This window comes from Rutilus rutilus (assembly GCF_951802725.1).
Source record: "Rutilus rutilus genome assembly, chromosome: 25".
Classification (NCBI taxonomy): domain Eukaryota; kingdom Metazoa; phylum Chordata; class Actinopteri; order Cypriniformes; family Leuciscidae; genus Rutilus; species Rutilus rutilus.
In genome coordinates this window covers 25,261,316-25,284,600 of record NC_140229.1, presented here as the reverse complement: position 1 = coordinate 25,284,600, position 23,285 = coordinate 25,261,316, and the positions used below count along the sequence as shown (strand labels likewise).

At 40.6% G+C, this 23,285-nt stretch overlaps 1 protein-coding gene across 3 annotated transcripts; it reads right to left on the bottom strand.

The window, feature by feature from the left end:
* Window positions 1–15,178: 15,178 nt before the first annotated feature.
* On the bottom strand, window positions 15,179–22,305 carry LOC311285033 (interferon-induced protein 44-like). Of its 3 annotated transcripts, XR_014626298.1 has the most exons (8): window positions 22,230–22,305; window positions 22,088–22,121; window positions 21,418–21,616; window positions 19,591–21,205; window positions 19,340–19,404; window positions 19,177–19,238; window positions 19,021–19,093; window positions 18,034–18,821 (listed from the first exon to the last, which is right to left on the bottom strand). XR_014626298.1 is itself a non-coding variant. In XM_084400433.1 (7 exons), exons 1-7 carry the CDS (start codon window positions 22,249–22,251, stop codon window positions 15,638–15,640), a joined length of 840 nt encoding a protein of 279 aa, XP_084256559.1. In that variant the 5' UTR covers window positions 22,252–22,305; the 3' UTR covers window positions 15,179–15,637. The 3 variants fall into 3 exon arrangements, 1 of the variants encoding a protein (XP_084256559.1); XM_084400433.1 differs by lacking the exons at window positions 18,034–18,821; window positions 19,021–19,093; window positions 19,177–19,238; window positions 19,340–19,404; window positions 19,591–21,205 and adding exons at window positions 15,179–15,802; window positions 15,928–16,028; window positions 16,129–16,300; window positions 16,406–16,552; XR_014626297.1 differs by having other exon boundaries at window positions 19,591–21,616.
* Between the last annotated feature and the right edge of the window lie 980 nt (window positions 22,306–23,285).

The following is a 23,285-nucleotide window of genomic DNA, read 5'->3' as shown; positions in this document are numbered from 1 at the left end:
TGTGTTTTCTGAAGAGCGTCAGTCTGTCAATGAGAACTGTGTACTTTGACCTCGGGAAAAAGTTCGGTGCGCAGGGGATGAGAGAGGAAGTGCAGTTTTTTTTCTCTCGGGCGGATGAGTTGCAGTTCGGCTGATAGCTGAGAGAAATCAAGGTTCACGGACATTTTTGAGTGCCGTTTGGTGATGAAAGTTTGTGCGAGAGATTGGTTTAAACTGTGAAAGTGTCACAAATCAGTTTGCAGCACGGAAAAAACGAACATTTCGAGAGAGTTCGGTGAGAGACTGCATTTCCGTTTCGCGTGAGGAAGAGATCTAGCACGAGGTTCACACGTGAGAGATTCCGTGTTATTTTCTATCTTTACGTTGATTTGTTTTATTAGTTTTAGATTGTGAAATCACCCGGAAGAATATTCCCGAGTTTAATTTCTTGAGTGCAGTGTTGCAGTTTAAATTATAATAAGTTGTGTAAGTCGTTTGAAATCCGGAAGAAAATACCCGTGTTTTATTTGTTTTTGTTTTTTGGAATAAGCTTTGCAGTGGTCTATCTAGTTGAGAGTGCACGTTAAGTGTGTGTTTATTTTTCTTTAACACTGAGAGATCGTCGAAATCGGGAGATCTGTGTTGATTTTCGCGGTTGCATCTAACTACTTCGAGGAGGGAGGAGTTCATTGAGATCCACTCAAGCGTCGTCGTGGGACGTGTCATCATGGATGCTGTTTATCATCTCGGCGAGGAGTAAGGATTCGAGGTTACTATTCTACTACTGGAATTCTTGTTGTCCTGATTCGTGAGTACTCTGGTTTTGCATCAAAGAGCTCCAACTAGCGCGCCATCTGTGTACTGAAAATCCCAGCTGGGTAAATTTTAAGTAGTGCATTCATTGACATTTTTTTTTTTATTTGATTCTTTTTGGGGTTATATTGATTCATTGTTGTGACTCTGTGAATTGAATTATTTGGTAATTCAAAGAGAAACAAAAGAGAAAAAGAGTTCCAGAGAATAATAAATACATGTTTATTGATCTGCCATAATTTTGTGTGATTTCCTGTGGAAAGAATTGATTGTTAATAGGTTTTTTTTATATTAAGGTAAACACAGTAGTGGTTTATTATTATTTTCAGAAAAGAAGAAACATAAATCTGACACTATTAAGTGAAAATCTGACAATCTGGGTTATAGTTGTACTGTGACTGAAGAGAATGTGCCTTTACCGGGGTAGTGGGTAAATTCAAGTTCCCCTAGACAGATTTCTAACTTGTGAGCCATAAGATTCTACCCGGTGGGAGGGCTACATTTTGTGGGGGCTCGTCCGGGATCTAAGTCGGATTATTCAGCTTGTGTTTCAGGCTCTGAGGAAAAAAAAATTGTATAGATAATATATATATTTTTTTTGTGTATACTGTGTTTCTTTTAAGATTTCTATGAATTGATGCTTACCAGTCATAACCTGTTTTTCTGAGCACATACTGTTGATGACACAAGTGAACAAAATGGAGGTTAGTGAGATAATTGATTGGTGTAGAGAGAAAGGTGTTGAGCTGGACAGAGTTATCATTCTGAGCAATGTACCTGCAGATTGTGAAGACAGAGTAGTTTATGAAGTGCTGGATGCTGCTCTGGGAATGAGGAAATGCAAAGTGATTGGTCGCCTCTTTGATAAGACTAAGCGACTGCAGTTTCTTCTCATTGAGACAGTCAGCAAGGTTTCTGAGATGTCTATACCTGCAGAGCTGGGAGGACCTGAAGTAGGTACCTGGTACACGCAGGTTGTACCTGTCGCAGCTGAAGCACCTAAACACAGAAAGGAAGATGAGTTTCAGACAAAACTGATGTCTTTTCTGCATGCCGAGGGAAAGTCGCTATCTGATATTCCAAGTTTGGCTTCCTCTACACCTGTGCTTGACACTAAGCTTGTTGATGCCATAAACTCCCTTGTTCAAACATGTCATGTGGCTTCGTCTGAGGAGAGAGTGGGCTATAGGAAGCTGCGTCCCTTCTCTGGGTTCATTCCCACTCCTCATGGAGAGGATGAGTATGAGGTCTGGGTGGAGCAGACTACTCACATTCTGGAAGAGTGGCAGTGTTCAGACAATGTCAAGAAGCAGAGACTAGTAGAGTGTCTCAGAGGTCCTGCAGCGGACATTGTAAGATTCGAGAAGACTGGTAACCCGTCTGCTACTTTCAGTGATTACCTGAGTGCGCTAGAGACAGCGTTTGGCACCACTGAGGATGCTGCAGACTTGATGTTAAAATTTCGGAGCACTTACCAGAGTGAGGGAGAGAAGCTCTCAGCCTACATAATGAGGTTGGATAGGATGCTACACAGTATGCTGAGGAAAAAAGGCATTGAGTTCCCTGCAATGAATCGTCTTCGAATGCAGCAAATAGTTAGAGGTGCTCTTTCAAGTGATCTGGTGGCAATGCGCTTGAGGATGACCCATAAGCTGTGTGCTCCTCCTTCCTTCAATGAGTTAATGAAAGAGGTGCGGGAAGAAGAGAGTATGTTGACGCAAAGGAGCTCAGTGCATGCAAATGTAGCTGTGGCTGGGGTACCCCCTGCAAAGAATGAATCATCCGGTAACACCAATCTGGCAAATTCAGAAGTAGAAATGCTGAAGAGGGAGATTAGGGGGTTGAAAAATGAGGTGTCTCGCTTGTCAGCTATGGCGAAGGAACCAGTGACCTATGATCATTCTGTTACGCACAGTCTAGCTGCGGTTGCAGAGAGCAAAACACCAACCAGACCAGTGAACAAGGCTAACATCTTCTGTTACAGATGTGGAGAAGATGGGCATCTGAAACGTGATTGTACCAACGAAGAGAATCTCAGGAGAGTAAATCAGCGGCTCATTAAAATGAGACAGCCGTCGGGAAACACCTCCGGGGCTCAGTAGGGGAACGGCCTGAAGCTCCGGGGAAGACACGTTCCACAAAGTGCAAAAGAGCAAGAGCTGAGCAAGTAGATCTTCTGAGCGGGTTAGTGGGACCTAGCTCTGTCCTTCCCATCCAGGTGGAAGGTATTTACACTAAGGCTTTGCTGGATAGTGGATCGCAGGTCACGCTGTTGTACAGATCCTTTTATGAGAAACACTTGAAGCATCTGCCACTGACACCAATTGAAAATTTGGAGATATGGGGATTGAGCTCGCAGAGATACCCCTATGATGGCTGTTTGTCTTTAAAGCTGGAGTTTCCTGGATCTGTTGCAGGAGTGGCGGAATCCATAGATGCACTAGTGTTGGTCTGTCCCGATCCCGTCATGAAAGGAGATGTCAACATTCTGGTGGGAACAAACACGGCTGTGGTAAAGAAGCTGGTAGACATTTGCGAGACGAAGATGGGAAGTGATTTCCTTCATACCCTGCCTGTCCATCCTGAGATCAGAACTGCCTATGAACGGGTCATTGCTGTTAGTAAGTGTGATGTTGACGATTGTAGAGGGACCGTCTGGTTTCCCCGCCTTAAGCCGTTGAAGTTGACTCCAGGAGAGAGTGTGAGGGTTTCTGGAATCCTGAAGTACCCAGCCACAACCTCTGCTAAACCCCCGTTAGTGGATCAGCCTGAGGAGTCCCGGTTTCCTGAGGAACTGCTAGTGAGAGCTGAGGTGCAGTCTGCTACTGCTGTACATTCAAAAAGAATTGGAGTCACTATTAGAAATGTGTCTTCCTGCCCAGTGACGATTAAGAGAGGAATGCCTATCGCCCATGTGTTTCCGGTTGATGTGGTGCCTACCGTCTCTAAGCCCAGAGAGAGTAGTGGTCAAACCAAACTGACCAAGGATTCATTTAATTTTGGCGATACACCAGTCTCTGAAAAATGGAAACAGCGTCTGGCCAAAAAGATGTTGGAGAGAAAAGATGTCTTCTCCTGTGACGAATTTGATGTGGGATGTTCAAAGAGTACCCAACACCACATTAGACTGACAGAGGATAAGCCTTTTCGTGAGAGGTCACGGCGGCTTGCACCAGCTGACATCGAGGATGTTAGACAGCACTTGGGGAAGTTGAAAGAGGCTGGAATTATTGCAGACTCCAGAAGCCCCTACGCTTCACCGATCGTCGTAGTCCGGAAAAAGAATGGGCAGATAAGGATGTGTGTGGACTACAGAACGTTGAATCGTCGCACAATCCCTGACCAATACACCGTCCCACGCATTGAAGATGCTCTGGCCTGCTTAAATGGAAGTCAGTGGTTCAGCGTATTGGATCTTAGGAGTGGATACTACCAGATCCCCCTGAGTGAAGACGACCAAGAAAAGACAGCTTTCATTTGCCCAGTGGGGTTTTACCAATTCCAGCGGATGCCACAAGGGATATGTGGAGCTCCCTCGACTTTCCAGCGAGTGATGGAAAAGACGGTGGGAGACATGAACCTGTTGGAAGTGTTGGTCTATTTGGACGACCTCATTATTTTCGGACGGACTTTGGAGGAGCATGAGGAGAGACTGCTCAAGGTGTTGGACCGCTTGCAAAGTGAAGGGTTAAAGTTGTCCCTGGACAAGTGCACCTTTTGTCAGACTTCTGTCAGCTATGTGGGTCACATCGTGTCTCAAGACGGTGTCTCGACTGATCCCTCCAAAATTGAAGCTGTCAAGTCTTGGCCCAGACCCCAGAACGTGACAGAGTTACGTTCTTTCTTAGGTTTCTGTGGGTACTACAGAAGATTCGTAAAAGACTATTCTAAAATAATTTACCCACTCAACCAGTTACTGCAAGGGTGTCTTCCTAACAAGAGTTTGAAGAAAATCAAAGCTGGAGACAACCCAGACAGAGTCGTATATAAAGCCTCGGATCTATTTGGAAGTAGATGGACTGATGCTTGTGGAGTTGCTTTCAATGAGTTGAAGGTGAGACTTACCCAGGCTCCTGTGTTGGTCTTTGCTAATTCTCAGCTCCCGTACGTCTTACATGTTGATGCCTGCTGTGAAGGGTTGGGCGGGGTGCTGTATCAGGACCAAGGACAGGGGTTGAGGCCTGTAGCCTTTGTCAGCAGAAGCTTGACGCCTTCTGAAAGAAACTATCCAGTCCACAAACTTGAGTTCTTGGCGTTAAAGTGGGCTGTTGTTGACAAGCTACATGATTACCTGTACGGAGCAAAGTTTGAAGTGCAGACGGATAACAATCCGCTAACTTATGTTCTGACCACAGCCAAACTGGATGCTGCGGGACATAGGTGGCTGGCGGCTCTTTCTGTCTATGACTTCAGTCTCAAGTACAGGCCTGGGAGACAAAATATTGATGCCGATGCTTTGTCTCGTCGTCCTCATAGGGAAGTGAACGACCAGGAGTGGACTAATATATCATCCTCTGGAGTGAGATCCCTGTGTAAGCTGCCAGTGCAAGACATGTCCAACTGCTTCGCAACTGCCAGTAGGATTGTCATGTCATTGGGAGGATCTCTTAAATCAGTCCCTAAAGCTTACTGCAATTTAGCCACTCTGGATACTTCAATGATTCCAAAACTGAGTTCTGCAGATCTGTCACGTGCTCAGCAGGAGGATCCTTGTCTTGGAGAGATATGGAAGGCTCTTAAAGGAGGAGATTTGTCCAAGGTCAACAGGGAATCGCACAAGGACCTTCCCTTGATGATGAGAGAGTGGGAAAGATTAGTAATGGAGAATGGAGTGATGTCTCGATGCACTCAAGCCCCAGACAAACCCCGTCGTAAGCAATTGTGCTTGCCCAGGCAGTTCCATGATGTAGTTCTCCGGTCACTTCATGATGATTCTGGACACCTGGGGTTTGACAAGACTTATGGCTTGGTAAGAGAGAGATTTTATTGGCCACGAATGAAGATGGAGGTGGAGAAGTACTGCCAAACATGTGCCAGATGTGTCCAGAGGAAGACTCTGCCAAAGAGAGTTGCGCCATTGTCACACTTATCCAGTGAGGGACCTATGGATCTTGTGTGTATGGATTTTTTGTCCATTGAGCCAGACTCCAAGAACATTGGCAATGTCTTAGTCATCACTGACCACTACACGAGGTATGCGCAAGCCTTTCCAACTAAGGACCAGAAGGCGTCCACAGTTGCAAAAGTATTGTGGGAGAAGTATTTTATTCATTACGGACTGCCTAGACGGATGCACTCGGACCAGGGACGGGATTTCGAGAGCAGGCTCATTCAGGAGTTGTTTGACCTGTTGGGAGTGGAGAAATCCCGTACAACGCCATACCATCCTCAGGGTGATCCTCAACCCGAACGGTTCAACCGGACCCTTTTGGATATGTTGGGAACCCTGGATCCAAAGCAGAAACCACAGTGGAGCCGTCACATTGGACATCTTGTACACGTGTACAACAGCAGTCTGAATGAAGCCACAGGATACTCGCCTTACTTCCTTATGTTCGGAAGGGAAGCCAGATTGCCCATAGACCTCAGTTTGGGTGTGTCTAGTGATGGTACTTCCACTAAGTCTTACCAGCGTTATGTCAAAACCATGCAGCAAGAGTTGAAGTCTGCGTACGAGCTGGCGGAGGAAAAAGCGGGAAAGAAGAATGCAGGAAATAAGAGAAGATATGATCAGAAGCTGCATTACTCTTACCTTGTTCCTGGAGATAGAGTACTGATCAGGAATCTTGGATTGCAAGGAAAGCACAAGCTGGCAGACAGATGGAGTACTGAGCCCTACGTTGTCCAGAGCCAGATGCCTCACTTACCTGTGTTTCGTCTTAAGCCAGAGAGTGGAACTGGACCTGTCAAGATTCTGCATAGGAATCACATTCTTCCTATTGGACAAGATTTGAGACAGCGACAAGTTCCTGACAGTGTCCCTGAACCCAGAAAGAGAGTTCTGAGGAAAAGGAAGAATGCTGGACAGACACAGAGTCCGGAAGAGGAAGGTGAAAATGCACCTGTAAGACAAGAAAAAGAAGGCAGAGGTGATCAGAATCCTGACTTGAGTTCAGAGAGTGAGGATGAAATGTATGGAGTGTGGTATCACGTACCTGAAAATCATCCTTTGACTCCTAGAAGAAGAGACACTTCTCAGAATAATGCAGAGGTTTCTGATAATGCTGTTTCAGAGACTGTTAAACAGATTTTTTCTGAGAATGTTGAGCAATCTGGAGCCCAAGTTGAGGTCTCTCAAAGAGTTGAGACAGATGAGTCTGTAGAGTCTGTTTTAAGACTGCTACCCAAAAGTGATCCTGACAACTTGCCAAGTGTGAGCCAATTGTCAGACATCGGTGATGTTGAAAGTGATGTGCAAGACCTTTCACATGTGAATGAGAGTGATATAAATCAAGGTGTCTCTGCTGAGGAAATTGAAAAGGAGAGAAGGTCTCAAAGAGAGAGAACTGTGCCTAAGAGGTTTACCTATGATACTCTTGGGGAGCCAAAATTTGAGCCGGTCATTGCTCAAACTAAAGCTGTAAGTCCTGTTAGATACTGTTCTACCGTCTTTTTGTGGATGAATGTGCCTGCAAGAAGGTTAGGTACCTATTCAGTCGACTTAAGTGCTAGACACTAATTTGAGTGATTTGTTTCTTAGACATGAGTCTATTGTGATATTCTGCTCATTCATTTGAAACGTGTAGGGGTCTAAATTTGTGAAAAGAGCTAAGATATTGAAATGTCAATTGTGTGATTCTTGGTTTTCCCTCGTTATGAGGACATAACGATTTTTGGTGGGGGGAGAATGTAGAGACCTAGAAAAAAATGTTTTGGGTTTTCTAAATGTATACCTGTCATTTATCTTCTTTATAGATAAGATAATTTAATTATTTGTATTTGGGCCTGAAATTGAATTCATATGGACTTTTGTTTTTTTGTCTCTCTCATGTTCATATGAGACATGTTTATAAAAGTTTTTTTTTAAATATGTGTGTGTGAATGAAAACAAATCATAAATGGTTGCATTTAATTGTGTTTTCTGAAGAGCGTCAGTCTGTCAATGAGAACTGTGTACTTTGACCTCGGGAAAAAGTTCGGTGCGCAGGGGATGAGAGAGGAAGTGCAGTTTTTTTTCTCTCGGGCGGATGAGTTGCAGTTCGGCTGATAGCTGAGAGAAATCAAGGTTCACGGACATTTTTGAGTGCCGTTTGGTGATGAAAGTTTGTGCGAGAGATTGGTTTAAACTGTGAAAGTGTCACAAATCAGTTTGCAGCACGGAAAAAACGAACATTTCGAGAGAGTTCGGTGAGAGACTGCATTTCCGTTTCGCGTGAGGAAGAGATCTAGCACGAGGTTCACACGTGAGAGATTCCGTGTTATTTTCTATCTTTACGTTGATTTGTTTTATTAGTTTTAGATTGTGAAATCACCCGGAAGAATATTCCCGAGTTTAATTTCTTGAGTGCAGTGTTGCAGTTTAAATTATAATAAGTTGTGTAAGTCGTTTGAAATCCGGAAGAAAATACCCGTGTTTTATTTGTTTTTGTTTTTTGGAATAAGCTTTGCAGTGGTCTATCTAGTTGAGAGTGCACGTTAAGTGTGTGTTTATTTTTCTTTAACACTGAGAGATCGTCGAAATCGGGAGATCTGTGTTGATTTTCGCGGTTGCATCTAACTACTTCGAGGAGGGAGGAGTTCATTGAGATCCACTCAAGCGTCGTCGTGGGACGTGTCATCATGGATGCTGTTTATCATCTCGGCGAGGAGTAAGGATTCGAGGTTACTATTCTACTACTGGAATTCTTGTTGTCCTGATTCGTGAGTACTCTGGTTTTGCATCAAAGAGCTCCAACTAGCGCGCCATCTGTGTACTGAAAATCCCAGCTGGGTAAATTTTAAGTAGTGCATTCATTGACATTTTTTTTTTTATTTGATTCTTTTTGGGGTTATATTGATTCATTGTTGTGACTCTGTGAATTGAATTATTTGGTAATTCAAAGAGAAACAAAAGAGAAAAAGAGTTCCAGAGAATAATAAATACATGTTTATTGATCTGCCATAATTTTGTGTGATTTCCTGTGGAAAGAATTGATTGTTAATAGGTTTTTTTATATTAAGGTAAACACAGTAGTGGTTTATTATTATTTTCAGAAAAGAAGAAACATAAATCTGACACTATTAAGTGAAAATCTGACAATCTGGGTTATAGTTGTACTGTGACTGAAGAGAATGTGCCTTTACCGGGGTAGTGGGTAAATTCAAGTTCCCCTAGACAGATTTCTAACTTGTGAGCCATAAGATTCTACCCGGTGGGAGGGCTACATACAATTAATTGCTATGGCTACACATCTCTTTCTGATTGTTATTTTTCTTTCTTTCCTTAACATGGAAATCTTACGTGTGGGCTCCTTAAATGTTAATGGGATGAGGGATAAGAGTAAAGCTGATACAGTGATAAATTTTATTAAGTTAAAGAAATTAGATGTTATTTTCTTACAAGAGACTCATAGTGATGCAAACAATGAGGTTGACTGGCGATTGTGGTGGGGGAATGAATGTGTGCTCTCACATGGTACTAACCTGAGTGCAGGAACTGCTATTCTCTTTTCTCCCTCTATAAAAGCTAAAGTTTTAGAAAAAAGTGAAATTGAACCAGGAAGATGTTTAGCAGTTAAGGTTGATTTAAATGGTCTTGTCTTTATGCTTGTGAGTGTATATGCACCTAATATAGGAGCTGAGAGAATACTTTTATTTAATAAATTGAAAGGGTTTTTAGGAAAGCAGCAAGCTAATGGTTTTACTATCTTAGCTGGGGACTGGAACTGTACACTTGATGCTTTGCTTGATAGAAATGGAGAAGAACCCCATTTTCAGTCATCTACAGTACTTGATAATGTGTTTAAAACCTCCAATCTTACTGATATATGGAGAGAAAATAACCCCTCTGTTAAACAATATACATGGGTAAAGGTTAGTGATGGGAGGATTTCAGCAGCACGGCTAGATAGACTGTACTTATCAAATAGTATGAAAAGTAGAATTATTCATACAGCCATTGTCCCCACATCTTTCACTGATCACAAATTAATCACTATTGATTGTACTTTGAATTCTAAGAAAAACAGAAGTGTTTACTGGCATTTTAATGTAAAATTGTTAAAAGACAAGAGTTTTTGTGAATCTTTAAAAAAAATTTGGGAGACGTGGAAAAAAGAGAAAATAAGATTTGATAATGTTATTCTTTGGTGGGAAGTAGGTAAAGCTCACATAAGGGATTTTTGTCAGCAGTACACATCTCATTCTAATTTTTTTTTTAAACAGTCTCTGGAATGGCTTGAAAGAGAAATCCTTGCCCTTGAAAAAAACATGATAGGAGATTTTTCTTCCAATGTACATGAGTGGTCTGAGAAGAAATTAAAATTAAGCTCTATTTTAAATGAAAAGGTTAAAGGAGCTCTTGTGAGAAATAGATTCTTATCTATAAAGGATATGGACAGTCCCACCTCTTTTTTTTTTCAATCTGGAACGTAAGAGTGTACAAGTTAACCAAATGTATAACTTGAAGAATGACAATGGACAATGTACATCTGAACCTGTGGAAATGCGCAGACTAGCAGTGAAGTTTTTTTCGCATTTATACTCACCTGAGGACATAGACATTCCAACGCAAAATGGATTCCTACAAAATCTTCCCTGTCTAAATGAAGAAGATAAACAAGCATTGGAGTCTGGACTAACTTTTGCTGAACTAAGTGATGCCGTAATGGGTCTTTCGTCAGGTCGTACCCCAGGCATAGATGGACTTCCTGGTGAATTTTATAAGCATTTCTGGACAACATTTGGATCTGATTTATTTGAGGTGCTCAATGAATGTAATCGTACTGGTTTTCTACCTAAGAGCTGCCAACGGGCTGTTTTAACATTGCTTCCAAAAAAAGGTGATCTTACCCTGCTAAAGAACTGGAGACCTTTGGCAATTCTCTGCACTGATTATAAAATTTTATCAAAGTGCCTTGCCAACAGATTGAACAAAATATTGTTCAAAATTATACATAAAGATCAATCTTATTGTACAAAAGACAGATGTATTGCCGATAACTTGCATCTAGTACGCGATGTCATTGATTATGCAATGTGTAATAATATTGATGTTGGAATACTGTCACTTGATCAGGAGAAAGCCTTTGATCGTGTTGATCATCAATATCTTTTTAAAGTATTAGAAGCTTTTGGGTTTGGAGAGAAATTTAGGAAAATGATAAAGTTGTTGTACAATAATGCAACATGTTTGGTAAAGATAGCAGGAGGTCTGAGTGTCCCTGTTAAGGTACAGAGGGGTATCAGACAAGGATGCCCAATTTCTGGTCAGCTTTATAGCTTAGCTATTGAACCTCTTCTATGTAAATTAAGAGAGAGTTTAATGGGTTTGAAGGTACAAGGTGCTATTTTTAATGATTATGTAAAAGTTTCAGCTTATGCTGATGATATTACTGTTGTTTTAAGGGATGTTAAAGATGTTCAGGTTTTGAAAGAGATTTTATTAAGTTATGGTAAAGCCTCATCTGCAAAAGTAAACTGGGTAAAAAGTGATGCATTGTGGTGTGGTTTAGACCATAACACTCCAGCTCTCCCAGGTAATTTAAAATGGGGAAAATCTGGGTTAAAATATTTGGGGGTGTTTTTAGGAAGGGAGGATTACAAGAGACAGAATTGGGAGGGCCTGGTGGAGAAGGTGTGTGCTCGGTTGTCTTCCTGGCGGTGGTTGCTACCACAGTTATCCTATAGGGGAAGAGCCCTGGTCTGCAACAACCTTGTAGCCTCAATGCTATGGCACAAAATGAACATTCTGGAACCTCCTGAAGATTTGGTTGAAAAAATCCAAAAACGCTTAACAGACTTTTTTTGGTCCGGTAACCATTGGACAAAAGCATCAACTTTGTTTCTGCCCAGACAAGAAGGTGGACAAGGACTAGTGGATATTAAAAGCCGAATTAAGACTTTCAGACTACAGACAGTAAAAAGATTCCTCTACGGAGTGGATGTCAGTTGGTCTGGAGTAGCTTGTGCCCTCCTTAGAAGAGCAGGAGGGATGGGGCTGGATAAACATTTGTTTCTCCTGGATATTCAAAATGTTGATTTGACTGGACTAACTTCCTTTTACCATTCAGTGTTCAAAGCCTGGAGGACTTTTAATATCTCAAGAGACATCACGGATGAGGGAGGTCTCTGGTCAAGAGAGGAACCCCTAATGTACAACTCTATAGTGGACTCAGCGATTTTAAAATCACCATCGATGAGGAATCTTCTAAAGGCTGCAGGAGTTGTAAAGATTGGGGATTTAATAACTTCAGATGGATGGATGTCTCCTGAAATGCTAGCCTCCAAGATTGGAGTAAGATCAATTCGTCAGACACAAAGACTGTTAACTGAAATCCTTGAGAGCCTATCGACGGAGTTTAAACGCAGTGTGGAAACAACTAATGAAGATATGGATGTAACTTTTCCTGAACTAAGAATATTTCCGGCTGTGGGTATTTTTGAAGAAAAGGAGGGGTCTTTGTTGACCTTCAAGATACCTGTACTGGACCGTTTCAGTAAAACTGAGAAGAAAGCACTGTATGTCATATGTGTAAAAGTTTCACACTCTCACTCTTTAGGAGGAGTTAAAGAGTCAAAATGGCAAGAGCTATTCGGATCAGGCTCTTCCCCGAAGGGTTGCTGGAGGGCCTTGTACAAGCCTCCCATTGAGAAAAGGTCTGGAGACCTTCAGTGGAGAGTTGTGCATGGGTTAATAGCTACGAACAGATACAGAGCACACCTCGATCCCCAGGTTCAGGAGGGATGTCCTTTTTGTGGGATGACTGAAACTGTTTTTCATTTATTTTTCCAATGTGGGAGGCTTGTGCCTTTATTTTCTCAATTAGAAGAATGGTGTACAGTTTTGGGAGAAGTGTTTTCACCTATGTTATTTATCTATGGACCAAAATATAGCAGAAACAGAAAGCAGATCCATGTTTTGCTTAATTTTTTGTTTGGGCAAGCAAAAATGGGAATATGGATTTCACGTAAAAGCAAAATAAATAATGTTGGGACAACTGATGCAATGTTAATTTTAAATGGGTTAATTAAAACTAGATTAAAGGTGGAATATGCATACTATAACTTGGTTAAAGACCTGGAGACTTTCAATCACATTTGGGGAGTAAACCAGTGCATATGTGAATCTGATTTTGATGGTGCTTTGCAAATTTATATTTAATTGTGCTATTGTCTTGCTTGGTTGTTTGTGCTATTTATTATTGTATGTTTGTGTTTTAAATTACCTTTTTAAATCTATGTAAGGTTTAGTTAAACCCTGAATATTTTGTAATAAAAGGGGGTTAAAAGTAAAAAAAGTCTCTCTCCTGACTCCTCTCTCTCTCTCCTGTCTCCTCTCTCTCTCTCCTGACTCCTCTCTCTCTCTCTCTCTCTCTCTCCTGTCTCTTCTCTCGTCTCCTCTCTCTCTCCTGTCTCTTCTCTCGTCTCCTCTCTCTCTCCTGTCTCTCTCCTGTCTCCTCTCTCTCTCTTTCTCCTGTCTCCTCTCTCTCTCCTGTCTCCTCTCTCTCTCCTGTCTCCTCTCTCTCTCCTGTCTCCTCTCTCTCCTATCTCCTCTCTCTCTCCTGTCTCCTCTCTCTCTCTCCGTCCAGCGAGCATTGGTCTCACAGCGGACGGAGTGAGAACTTTCCCGGTAGAGCACTTACGTTTTCTCTTTCATCCAGCGAGCATTTGGTCTCACATCGGATGCAGTGTGAGAAAATCTCCCGGGCAAGCACTCATTTTCCTCTTTTCCATTTCCTCTTTATGTCCAGCGAGCATTGGTCTCACAGCAGACATACTATGTACTTATCTCTACTCTCTTCCGTCCAGCGAGCACTGGTCTCCCAGCGGATGTTGCACGTATCTGTTTCCTCCTCCTCTGTCCAGCGAGCATTGGTCTCCCAGCGGACGTTGCACGTATCTGTTTCCTCCTCCTCTGTCCAGCGAGCATTGGTCTCCCAGCGGACGTAGCATGCATCTGTTTTCTCTTTCTCCATCCAGCGAGCATTGGTCTCCCAGCGGATGTAGCATCAATCTGTTTCCTCTCTCCCCATCCAGCAGGTACCAATTTCCCAGCGAACACAGCAAGAAGTCTCCCGGCTGGGCTTCCAAATTTGTCACTCCGCTGTCGACTGATAGGACCCACCAGCCCGAAGCTGTGAGCTGCTCCTGTCGGAAGCTATATGGGCCCTCTCGGTCGGCCGTCTTTTGATCTCACTGCTCTCTCCCCCCCATTCCCAAATCTTGCTGCTCATTTGTCAGCCAGTAGGCCCGTCCGCCTAGCGCAGTAAGCTGCTCCCGCCAGAGACAACACAGGCCCTCCTGGTCAGGCGGCATAAATTATGCTGTTCCTCATTCATCGGCAGGTATGGCTCACCCGTCCAACGCCGTGAGCTGCTCTCGTCAAAAAACAACGCGAGCCTCCCCGTCTGGTTGTTCCAAATAACGTCTGCTCCCCACTCGTGAGCCAGCAGGCCCTCAAGCAACCAGGCTTATTCTCAAATCGCCAGCCCGCCAAATTTCTGCGTTTTGGGGGGCTTTTTAGTCTGGCGGCTGTCCTTTGCTCTTTGCTTTTGGGGGAGTACTCTGGGTTCGGGCAGAAATTCCGAGCTCGGAGCCCTCCACCCGGACAGTTTTACCGTAATAATTATATGTAGATGTGAACTCGTGAAATGATGTTTTATTAACAAGGTTCGGGAGGAGCAGGTGCAGATAATTAACCCAATTAGCACAAGTGGAGATCAATCAGTAATCAACTCAGGACAATATAAATAAATCAATATAAATCCTTGACAGTTTATTCAGCATCCCACCTCCACCCCATCTCCTCACTTTTAGTTCCATCTCCTCACTTCTAGTTCCATCAACTCTCACCAACGGGGACAGCACGCCAAATACGCATAACCTTTACCGTAATAATTATATGTAGATGTGAACTCGTGAACCAAGGTTAAAAACATCAGGACCAGAAAGTGTAGGTGGTGGTGAACAATAAGTGTTCACAAACTAAAGTTTTGAATGGGGCAGTTTGAACTGCTGGATGTTGTAATAAAGGACTGTCTGCATATTTTACCATTATCCACTTGTATGACTCCTCGTGCATCACAAAACCAACAGAGAATGGAGCATTCTCACACAGATGAATCAATTGCCTTGTATATCAATAACAACTAAAGGGATTCTGTTAGAACAAACAATATGCAAACAGCACACAACCTCGTATATTTATGAAGAAACAAATACTTTTATTTGTTCAAGTGGTTTCAGGTTACACAAGCATGTGCGCTATTATAATATTTACTTATGTTCTTATCAAGCACTAAATGATTTCCTTTAACCAATTATGACAAACTGTGCTCTAATGGAAATAAATGAATGTCTTTAATGTCAACTGGTAGACTTGTCAAGTATGTGAGTACTTCAATTAGTGTATGAAAGTACTTAAAGCTGAATCTATTGTAGGTGAAAACTCTTGAACTGCTTTACGATTAACATTTTAAAAATATATAACTAATTGCAATAAACAGTATATCATATTTTCAACAGTGATGAACATTATTACCTGCAGTGAACCTGCTAGACTTCCTTGATTCGTCATACATGGAAAAGGGTATTTTATACATGCATGTATAGTTAGTAAATGTCATCAATGTGCATTCCATGCTTTGCACTGTTATTGAGCAGAGTAATTGTATTGGCTGTATTGTATTAATTGTTTGCATCAGTTTTAAGCAGCATCTCTCAGTCTATCATTAGCAAGGTTTAGCATTTGCTCAAGTGCCTTTAGAATGAGAACATCAACATCATCATCTGTGTCGATCTCCTCACTGTAGTTCTTCACTGGAAAGATATGGTTCATTGGCAATCCGATCTTGTCACTACATATCTGCATCTAAAGAGCAAAAAAATGTAAAGCCAAAAAATGAATGATTATTCAAACAACTATCAGACAAACCTGATATAAAAATAAAAAAATCACTTCCACAAAGTAAAACACATATAGGATGTTAAATGCACCTTCTCTCTGATCTTCTTGCTGGTGTAGATCTTCCTTAGGTCTTTATTCACCAGTGGACATACTAAATCCACTTTAGTCATGACGATCACTTGAGGAATCCCTACAATGATAGTGGAAAGATAATATGTTATCTTAGAAAAGAGCACATTTCCATTGTTTACAAATTATGGAAGACACAAGTATTTAAATGCCAGTCTTACTGTTTTCGCTGCATCTTGAGTGGATTATATGCAATTTATCAGTAAGTTTTTCATCTAAGAACTGGAGTAAATTTGCATCCACAACGTAAACCAGGCAGAAAGCCTGATCAGAGAGCAAAGGGTCACTGATGTAATCTTCACTCTTATGACTGAGTGGCTCCTCTGGGTCGAACTAAGATTTAAAATGAAGACAAAATATATGAAAATGTCAGTTAGACTGTCAAAATAATTTGTATTTGTACAATGTTTAATTTTTCTAATAAATGTGGTTTATTACTTTGTAGTCATTCTTGAGATGTCCATAAATGGCATTGATGATATCTTCTGACTGAGACCCACACATTGCACCGGCTTGCAAACCCATTGTGTCAATCAAGGAAAAAGGCAAATCACCATCTACACTTCTGATGCGGTGTTTTGTAAGCTACACAAAAAAATATATAATATATATAAAAAAAATAAACTGACACACAGCCAATATTCTCATAATGCACATATATTGTAACAGTGTGGTTGTATCAATCACATAACGAAGGAGTTCCAAGAAAATCTAACAGTCTTTATTGATAAACTGAAGCAAACCACAAATGAGATTGTAGAAGTAAAGCTCTAGTAAACACAAACCACACTAATAATAAACAAGAACTGACCAAGAACATCTCGGCTACTATTGTAAACTCCATTCCTCGATGGAGGGAACATTTCGGGTTACGACTGTAACCCTTGTTCCTTGAGAAGGGAACGAGACGCTGAGTCGAAGACGACACATTGGGGAATGCCTCCAGCGTGATCGTGTCTGAAACACGTGTGGATTAAGTGCAATCTCGATTGGTGTTGCGTCATGACGTCACATGTGATGGTGCTCACGGAAGCTACAAAGGGACGCCAGCACAAAACGGTGTTAGCTTCTGATAGGTCGAAGCAAGTTGTTCTCAGGCACTCAGGAGGTGTGGCAAAGGGATGCAGCGTCATACAGTCATAACCCGAGACGTTCTTTGGGGAAGGAAATACCCATTGCGTCACACTGACTAGTGCCTGTCCTGGTGTGAAGCTTGCATGGCACAACTCAGGACGTAGGACTTTAGAACCCAGGATGGAACAAAGTTCTACTTCAGCCTGGCTGAACTCCCTCCAGATTAACAGGAAAACCTGATGAGCAAGTCTGTACAAAGGGCACAACCTCAGGCCCCCCTGCTGATTTATATAAGAGACCACAGACGTATTGTCTGTTCGAACTGGAACATGATGGCCTCTGAAGTCTGGGAGGAAATGTCTTAGAGCCAGAAACACAACCAACATCTCCAGGCAATTGATGTGCCATGAAAGATGATGGTCCCTCCATAGACCTCTGGTGTAGCGGCCCTCCATGACCGCTCCCTAGCCTGTAAGGGATGCGTCCGTAGTCACGATTTCCAGGCCTAGCTTGATGCTGGTGACTGTTGTCAAGATTGTCTCTATACGAGCAGGACACAACTGTGCCTGCATCGTAACTGAGTCCCATACTACCCCTAGGAACATCATTGCTCACTGTCAGCAAAGACCCAGTATGGCCCACACTGTTAGACTTTTCCAGGGTTTTTTACAGTAACTTACTGGCAACACTGTTGCCAGTAAGTTACTGTAATCGAGAGTTACAGTACCAAACCGTATTTCAGTTTTACAGTATGGTACTGTAATTGTGTACTACAGTACATTACTGTAAAAACAAAGCTAATCAGTACACTACTGTAATTATTTTTATTTGTACTAAATATAAATTAGATTTCTTAATTTTGATATATGATTAATTTTATTTTTATCCTACATAAGTACTACTGACATACAAATCAATTAGACACAGTTATCACAAAATACATTTTTTTTTATTTAAAACATTTCAGATATATCACAAAATAAACAGTATGCCAATGCTGGAAATGATGTGTGAAATGTTTACACATTAATGGGTGAGTTTAGGGATAACGTTTTTTTGTGTTAATTTTAACTCATTCATTGTGTTAATGATTTTAACAAAGTAAATATGTCAGAAAGGTTAGCACAAATATGTGTAAACGTGTTAAATTAACACATTATGTGCTGTCCTTCACTGCACACATTGTTAAAAACATACATGAAATCATAAACAAAACGTTAGCATTTGACAAAATGAATGTAGAGTCATTGGTTGTTTAGCTTATACAATTATTATAATGAAATATCAACCATTACATTCTGTCATGTAGAGATTAAACTGCAGAATATAAATGAATTTTTAAGCAGTCAAAAAGGAAATGTCCAACACAGGACAAAACACAGTTCTTTTCACAATACATGACACATAACCCCACCTTAAAAATAATTTCACTTATTTACAAAAATTTGTTGGATTCATGTGCACTGGTGGCCAAAAGAAGTGTTTAAGTGTCTTAATGTTTTTGAAAGAAGTCTCTTTGATGCTCAAGAAACATTTCTTTTTATTATCAATGTCTGCCTGTCTACTCCTCCATCTTTTCTACAACATAGGAGTAAAAATCATCATCAAAATAATCTTTAAAAAGCCAACACAATGGTTTTGTCCACCTTTGAATAAATGAACTCCAAAGATTGGTTCCTGTTCAGAACTTGACTGACAACATCAGAATGTTCCCTGGTCTGTGTGCGTATCCACAAACACAAATGTACTCTGTCCTTCAGAGGAGATCCTGGTTCCAACACTATATATATGAGAGAGAGAGAGAGAGAGAGAGAGAGAGAGAGAGAGAGAGAGAATATTAATGTCAAATTATTTTTAACCATTATTATTTTATTTTTTTTACAAAAACTTAAGAATATATATTTGTAAACAGCTTTTGTCAATAAATAGCATACAAAAGAACTAAATTAAATTATGACAGATTCAATTTTAACACTTACAAATCCTAAATTCTCTCCAAAAATGCTGAGATCCATAGAGAGAAAGACTGAAATCGATGATTTTAGCCCATTCCTGTTTGAGACAAATACACAGTAAGACACATGCAAGAAATCACTGTGTGATGATCGTTCTCCTTCCTACAGTAGTTAACACACCTGTGCGCTGATGTCAGGACCTTCCTGGTCAGGTGGGACTGCAATGGTAGAGAGTATTTTGCCTAATAAAATATCAAAATAATGCAAAAATATTAACTTAAGTTGTTTAGAATTCTAGATTTGGTATGAATGAATTATAGTGAGAGTTTTAGTGCAGTGCTACCTGGATACATTTAATCTGGTGAGACTGAACAAAGACAATGGTCCATCTTCTGATTGGTTCATTTGCTGTGTAATAAATATAAAGTTAGACATGATGCAGGTCACTTATTTGATATAAAGTTAGACAATTTTATAGAGATTTTATAAGATATTGTACCTAGTCTGCACCAGTGGCTCCAACGCACTTTTCACATATTGCTAATCATTTCAGCAAACTTATCTCAAAATATATCATAAATGGCCTAACGTTACCTCCGGAATCTTGCTAGAAGTCACTGGCTCGAATTGGCGCTTTGTTGCAGTTGCCTTTAAACACATATAAAAATGGAAGTAAATAATGCATTTCATTAAAAAAACTATAATGTTATAGTTTGCAAACAAATGCTAAAACTATAAAGGTTCTCATCAGTAGGCCAACATTATACAACCCAAACAGAATTTCACATTAGTTAATGTATTGTTAATGTAAACTAAGCGTTGCGCGTTGGCATATTTTAACTCGACAATTCAATAATCTAATAAAGTCTGTAAAATGAAACGTTAGCGCAGTTTACCGTGGTAAAGTTTGTTACCGCCATGTTGACGACGAGTAACGTTATAACATAGGTTAAACTGGGCACAATCCTGTCAACACACACAGAATGTTTTTTTACCTTGCTTGCTGGTCTCTCTCTCTGTGAAGTGAATTCCATCTCTTCCCCGGGCCAGACACGAACGGCGCGGTCCAACAAAAAACAGTCAGAACCCAGTGATATTACACTGGATGCTCCGCGCGACACGACAAATCCCAGACAGTGTATAGTTATAATAATAATAATAATAATAATAATAATAATTCATTACATTTATATAGCGCTTTTCTCAGCACTCAAAGCGCTTTACATAGAAGGGGGGAATCTCCTCAACCACCACTAATGTGCAGCATCCACTTGGATGATGCGACGGCAGCCATATTGCGCCAGAACGCTCACCACACACCAGCTTACTGGTGGAGAGGAGACAGTGATGAAGCCAATCAGTATATGAGGATGATTAGGAGGCCATGATGGACAGAGGCCAAGGGGCAAATTTGGCCAGGATGCCGGGGTTACACCCCTACTATGTTATGCGCCGAGGCCGTTATATTTCTGACGTACGGTACTCCGAGTCCAAGCGCTCGCGCTATTTCTGACAAGGGAGGGACAAACAGGTTTGCATTTTGTATTAATGGTCCGGTCGCTTCAATGTGTCCAGTATAGACAGCCTCTGGCTATTATAGCGTTGTAGACACGCGGTGTAAGGCAAAAATTAGGAAATAAAAAGCACGATGAAATGGTGCCAGCCAGAGAGGCTGTTACCTCAAATACAGTAGTATACTGCAAATTTTAAAAATACAGTAAGTCTCTGTATGTGGTGTTAGACAAATACAGTAGTATACAGCAAATTAAAAAAATACAGTAAGTCTCTGTATATGGTGTTAGATGTCACAGAAAATTCCCATGATGCAATGGGAATCACAGTTATTTACTGTAAAGAGAAATAGCAGTATAATACTGGGGGATTTACAGTAAATAACTGTAGAAATTACAGAAAAGTCTAACAGTGCAGAGGTTTTGGAAACTGCTCTTTTATTGAAAAAGGGTCGGTGACGGAACAGAAATAAAACGAAACACTTGTTTCCACTCGAGAAGTGTTCCACTAGAGCCCAATGCCCACGGTGACCTGGGAAAGCATGGCCTTCAACTCTGAATCCGATTCAGAATTCCTCATCCTCTCCAGAGGACAAAAGCCGATGCAGTGATCTTCATCAGATCCTTATCCAGAGCGCTGAATGAGATACATGGTGCCTCACGTGAGGGACCCGCAACAACATTCAGCAACTCGGCGGCTCGAGGAAGCCAGAAAGTAAACAGAAAGGAGAAACGGAAACAGAAGAATCAAAGTATCAAACTAAAAGTCACCAGAAACATCATTGTGACAACTATGGGTCATCTAAAGAATTTTAGTTTACTGAGAAAATGAAAACTTGTTTATGCATTTTGTTGGAAGAAAAAAAATCTTACTGTATATGTGCAATATTATTTAAAAAATAATACTTACTTTTGTTGTAAAATTGAAACTTTTACTTGAATAAGCTATTGCACTATTTGTGATCCGTCCTTGGAAAACGTTGTTGACAGAATTAATAAAACTGGACTTCCCTCCTTCAATATGTCCAGCTACAAGGATCCTGATGTCTTTTACTTCTGGATTACTCACAGAGAACTTTTCTAGGCGTTTCTTCAGCTTTACTTTTTGTCTATGCAAGTACAAGAAACAAAATACTTTGAAGAAAGGAACTTCAGAAAAACTGCTGATTTGTCATATATCGCACATTCAAGACTCGTTTGGTCACACGCTTTATTTAGATATTTATTTAGCCAAGGACTTAGTGTGTTTGGCAATATAAAAAGAATAAGCTCTTACTGAAATCTTTAAACCAGTACATTATGTTGGTAAACAATATAGTGTTGATTCTAGTCACTGGCATCTACTAATAATAGGAAACATTAAAGGCCACTATTATTGATAAAATTATGCATTTGTTATTATTGCTATAATGTCTGTTGTTATTTATTGTGTTAATATATTTTCATATCCAATTCTTCTTTGCTATGAAAGTCATATATACCATCACCCTTTTATAAACATATTTATATCTATTCATGGAAATAAGACAAATAGGCAACATTATTTTCTACATAGCATGAATATTATATGGTAAACTTACCCCCAGTCAAATTTCCTCCATGGTTTTTCCAGTTCTACAAACAGTAAATAAACAGAAAATATGATTATCTATGGTGTGTCCCGTCAGAATACAAATCATATAATACTGCAAAATTATGCAAAAAATATATGTAAATCATTACCTAATTCACCTTTGTCTCCCATTTTCTGCTGTTTTTCTCAGAAGAATGGTCACTTCACGTTTTTCAGTCAGTCTGCAGCCCAGTATGAAAGCTTACATCACGGTGCTCATGTATATATAGCCTACTGTTCCTTTTTCACTTTCACTTTAAATTTTACACACAATACTGGGAACAAATTTAAATGCATATTGAATTAATTGCTTTACCACATCATTTATTTTGTAAAAGCAGAATACTTAAAGGCATTTTGTTTGAATTAATCTAAAATGAATTGTCTGATATACATCATCAGTACAAAGTGAAATATTATAAAGTCCTAACAGGATGGAAAGAGTTAAAAATCGATGTAATGCCAGCCTCCATTTCCAGGAAACAGAGGCTAAAAGTGATTTGAAAGTGCTGTATCATTCTAGGGAGGGGGAGCCAAGATAGCACAGGCAAAAACCAACAGAATATGTTTTTCTCAAAACTAACATTTGGGTTAATTATTATATTTAATACTTGATTATGTATATAAACACAGATTAAAAAAAAAAAAAAGAACAAGATAAAGTTTCATGGTATGGTGTTGGGCCACCACGTGCCGCTAAAACAGCTTCAGTGCACGTTGCCATCAATTCACCAAGTCTCTGTAGCTCTACTACATGATTCAAATTTCTTTTTTTCTTCAAAAATTAGTCCTTTTTGGCATTTTGATAATGGTAGTAGAGAGTGCTACCACCATCATCAAAATACCAAAATCGCCCATAGGTGTTCAATTGGGTTGAGATCTGGTGACTGAAGGTCATTGTATATGATAATTTTCATATTGATGCCAGCAGCCACATCACCCTGTAGCCAAATACTGGTTGTCCACTGAAGCTTAGCAGGGTTGAGCCTAGTTAGTACCTGGATTGGAGACCTCCTGGGAAAACTAGGGCTGGATCCCAAATGGCACACTTGTGGACTCGTGACCTTAAATTGTGAGTGCTTGCCAAGTGTACGAGTCCGTAGGGTGTCCCATTCGGCATTTCAGTGCTCAGAAGTGTGCTCGCGAGCGCCGCCTTTCTGTCTGTC

What these genes read in the sequence shown, in the direction of transcription:
- LOC311285033 (XM_084400433.1), bottom strand. Translation starts at nt 22,251, where the DNA reads ATGGGAGACAAAGGTGAATTAG. An exon ending in GGGAGACAAAGGTGAATTAG is followed by an intron (nt 22,122 to 22,229) that starts GTAATGATTTAC and finishes TACTGTTTGTAG; the next exon opens with AACTGGAAAAACCATGGAGG. An exon ending in GTTTCAATTTTACAACAAAA is followed by an intron (nt 16,553 to 21,417) that starts GTAAGTATTATT and finishes TTTTTTGTGTAG; the next exon opens with CTTACAAAACACCGCATCAG.